This window comes from Sphaeroforma arctica (assembly GCF_001186125.1).
Source record: "Sphaeroforma arctica JP610 unplaced genomic scaffold supercont1.891, whole genome shotgun sequence".
Lineage (NCBI taxonomy): Eukaryota > Ichthyosporea > Ichthyophonida > Sphaeroforma > Sphaeroforma arctica.
In genome coordinates this window covers 24,257-28,230 of record NW_014039667.1, presented here as the reverse complement: position 1 = coordinate 28,230, position 3,974 = coordinate 24,257, and the positions used below count along the sequence as shown (strand labels likewise).

General features: G+C 41.8%; 1 protein-coding gene across 2 annotated transcripts in view; it reads left to right on the top strand.

The window, feature by feature from the left end:
- The window catches only part of SARC_09123, a gene marked incomplete at its 5' end in the record, with an annotated part of 7,704 nt that overhangs the window by 476 nt on the left and 3,254 nt on the right, over nt 1-3,974 (top strand). The window contains 5 exons of one of the 2 annotated variants that reach the window (XM_014296876.1): nt 471-656; nt 1,925-2,048; nt 2,876-2,974; nt 3,288-3,400; nt 3,641-3,785. In XM_014296876.1, coding sequence (XP_014152351.1) covers nt 471-656; nt 1,925-2,048; nt 2,876-2,974; nt 3,288-3,400; nt 3,641-3,785 — 667 coding nt within the window. Of the gene's footprint in view, nt 1-325; nt 657-1,924; nt 2,049-2,875; nt 2,975-3,287; nt 3,401-3,640; nt 3,786-3,974 lie in introns of those variants that run through there. The other variant, XM_014296875.1, reaches the window with a different exon arrangement.

Here is a 3,974-nt window from a genome sequence, read left to right as displayed (position 1 = left end):
GAGTGTGTGTGTGTGTTTGTGTGTGTGGTGTGTGGTGTGTGTGTGCGTATATATATATATATATTGTATATACTACACAGTAGAATACTTTATAAGGTGTATTATCTTGCACACCTGAGAACGTGATTACAACATCAGCCCTTTGAGTTACATGTTTATCTTTAGTGAAGTTAGTTATGCGTTCGTGCTATATATGTACTGCATATGTGCGGCGTTATTGCTGCGCACCTGCGTGTTCCTTGTTGGGTTTATATTCATCTCATCCCGGTGTCTCGTGTACTGCCCTAAATGTTCACGTATGCTGACTCGACTTTTTAACAATTCTTGGCCAAGTACCTGCGATGCGCTTTCAATTTTCGGGTGTATCGGTCCGAAATTCTACGCCTCCTGATCCGGATACTCACATCTGATATTCAGTTTTGGATGCAAACCTATCCAAATTCTCACGTATACTGATCCAAACCTCTCAGGTATGGAACCTTATGACCAAACACGTGCGCGAGTCCCGTCGATTGGACAGTCCAGCCACGCCATGCAGCCTCTGCATACAGAATGCGCAGATGAGGTCTGATGAAGCCCTAGCACAACGCATGCTGGACAGTCACATAGCTGGTCATCTCCTCGGGAAGACCTTCACTGTGAACGATCTGGCAATGGTTAGTATTCATGGGGCAGTGTATGTGCTTGTGTTATTTATGTATATATTTATATATATATTATATATATATATATATATATATATATGTATGTATAGGTATATGTATATGTATATGTATATGTATTATGTATATGTATATGTATATGTACGTGGATATATGTATATATATATATATATAATAAAATATATATATGTATGTATGTATGTATATATGTGTGTGTGTGTATGTATGTATATATGTCTGTATGTATGTATGTAAGTGTGTGTGTATGTATTAGATATACATCAAGATGTGCAGGTGTCTGACGTAGTCTTAGCACAAAGGGATGCACGACATAGAACTCAACAAGCCATTCTGTAATTGATACTTTGTTGCAAACACTTTGGTAGCCCTTTCGTTACTGGTTTTAATGTTTTAGATTTATGTATGTACGTTTTTATGTGTGGATGTATGTATGTACGTGTTTATGTGTGGATGTATGTATGCATGCATATATGTATGCTTGTAGGTATGTATTTATGTAGGCCTGAGTGTATATGTGTTCGTTGTAGTAAGTAGAATGGTGCAACTTTCAATGGGATACGTCCAGTATGCATCCCTCTCTTACGTATGGTCTCGTTTAATTGTTGATACCTATGGGCAGTGGCATAGATTGGTCTGTCCGTGCCCTTACTGCACTCCCATAGGCACCTACGGCTATATTGACTTGTTAACGAATTTCGATGGATGGTACTGTACATACCTGTATAGTATGTCATGAGCCATCTTCGTATTCGGGCTTATGCTGTGTTTACGTATTTACAGCCTTTATCCATATGTATTGCGTTTTGACTTGGTAACGAATTGCGATGGGTGGTACTCTGCGTACCTGTATAGTATTTCCAGTGGAAGTACAATCGATGAGACACCTTCGTACTTGAGCTTGTGCTGTATTAACGTATTCACAGCCGTTATCCGTACGCATTGCATTTTGACTTGTTAGCGAATTGTCATCGCTATAGGAATCCATACCAACCCGTTTCTTTTTGTTGCGTCATTCAATTCTGCTTATATAACTTGGCATAACTATCGATCTTGTCGTTGCACGCTGACATATAATTAAACTAGGCTGGTGTATCTGTGCAAACCCGTACGATATTTCTAGCTATATTATCATCCCTGCACCACGCTATCTTCTCATACCTGCTGTGCTTGTATCATACACTCACTCTCCTCCTCGGTTACTACTGTACCCGTATATCTGCTTTGTATGTGGTGGTCTCCAGCCGTCGTCCAGTACTGCGAACCCTAACACGTACTCCTCAGAGCGACCGTTCAACCGGAGTGTTCTGTATGTGGTGCCCCACACCTTTCTGCGCCAGTGGAAGGCTTTTTTTGGCGATAAAAATGGTGCGCACCCATTTTCTGCATAGCGACCTGTGCAGGCGTATGCCTAGTAGTGTGTGTGCGTAAGGGGCGAATTTTGTAGTCTGTGTAGTCTGTGTGTGTGTTGAGTGGGGGGGTATCTAGTGTGTATATGTAGGCTTGTATGTGCGTATATTAAGTAGTTTGTATGTGTAGGTGTATGCGGCTGTATATATATATATATATATATATATGTGTGTGTGTAAGTGTATGTGTTGTTTGTTTGGATGCTTGTATATATATGTGTGTATGTGTGCATGTGCATGTGTGGGCGTATATGTGGCTGTGAGTGTATAGGTATATGTGTGTATGCATGCGTGTGAGAATGTGTAATTCTCGTCAGGACCGTCTCATCTCCATTCGGAGTGAGTGTGGTGCAATTCGAACGAAATTTCGACCTCGTCTGAACAATTTCTGCATGTAAGTGTTTCGCTAAACTGTCGATATCAACTAACCCATATAACCCTAAACCCTAATGCTTATCTGCAGTCTTCTGTGTTGATTTCTATAGCATGCTACGAACCCCAATGAAATGCGAATCTGTTATCCACCGGAACTGCATATTAGGGGAGAAGAAAACATTTCAGATGTGACCCATCAACACTGTTTCATTGAGAAGGCTATGATGCGATAGTGAAGAAGTTTAGGAATACTAATTTTCTATAGACAAAAACCTTTGGACCTCTATAACCCTATCGATTCGAAGCGTTGAAACCATAAAACCCTGTGAACATGGAGCTCTGGAACTCTAACTGGCAACAATTTCTAAGGTTTGTAACCCTAACAACCAGTCCGAAAAAAATTGCATACAGGTGCACGCCCTCGTCCCTTCTGTGTGGGCAGTGAAACCCTTCTGTGTGATCACAGGCGACTGCCGTTCAGAGTGCTCCGACCCGAACGCGCAAACCAAGGTATGTAATACAATTGACACGCTCAAGTGTATGTTCGATACACACAAAGTTGCCTCGCAATGCCGCCTTGATGTACATACCTGTCCAATGCTGCCAGGCCCTGGATGTACGCGTTCAGGTTGCATGACAGGAACATTGAGCTGTGTAGATCAGTCTGTACAGTGGCGTACAAAGCTGTAATAGTCCATTCACATCCACCACTATCCGCATATCGACCCCACGTGTGTAAGTATAAAAAGGAAGAAATATATTTGAGACATACGCGTTCTCTCATCAACACTCAACCCCAACGTATCGTCACCATGGCAACCAGTACCCACAAGCACGAACCTTACGAAGATTGGGATAATCGACGACGCCGCATTCAGAGGGTTGGCAGCAACGTACGGTGATGTGGAGGCCATTGCGTTACGTCTGAGCTCAGAGGTGTGTGCAACGGAAACCATCGAGAGTGCCATGCTAAAGCGTTGTACCGTAATCATTACTGGTAGAGTAGAGTGGAGTCCTGTGGGGCATAGTTTACTGTTTATTTTGTGGATCGGGATATACATGTGTGTGGTGTATAGAGGTACAAACGAGTATGTGGGTGTGGTGTAGATGTGTGTGTGGTATAGGTGTGGGTGTGTACATCGTTACTGACATAATCACTCCTATCACCTGATAAAGAATGAGATCGTGTCCCAGCCACCGCTCTGTGAGCAATGTGAGGCAGAGGGCTTATCGGGAAAAGCGGAAGCGGCATTCAAGTACAGCAAAGGAATCATCAAAATCAAGCACTTAGACGACGACGAAGACCCCGGCAGCAGCACTGGTAAATACGTTACGCGTGTGAGAACCAAATTGATGTGTGTGCGCGTAGGCTAGTGCTAGTTTGTCTGATGGTGCATCTCTAATAACAAAAAAGTACATGTTCATACATATAGCTCTACATATGTTGCAATATATATATATATATATATATATATATATATATATATAATATATATATATATATTATATA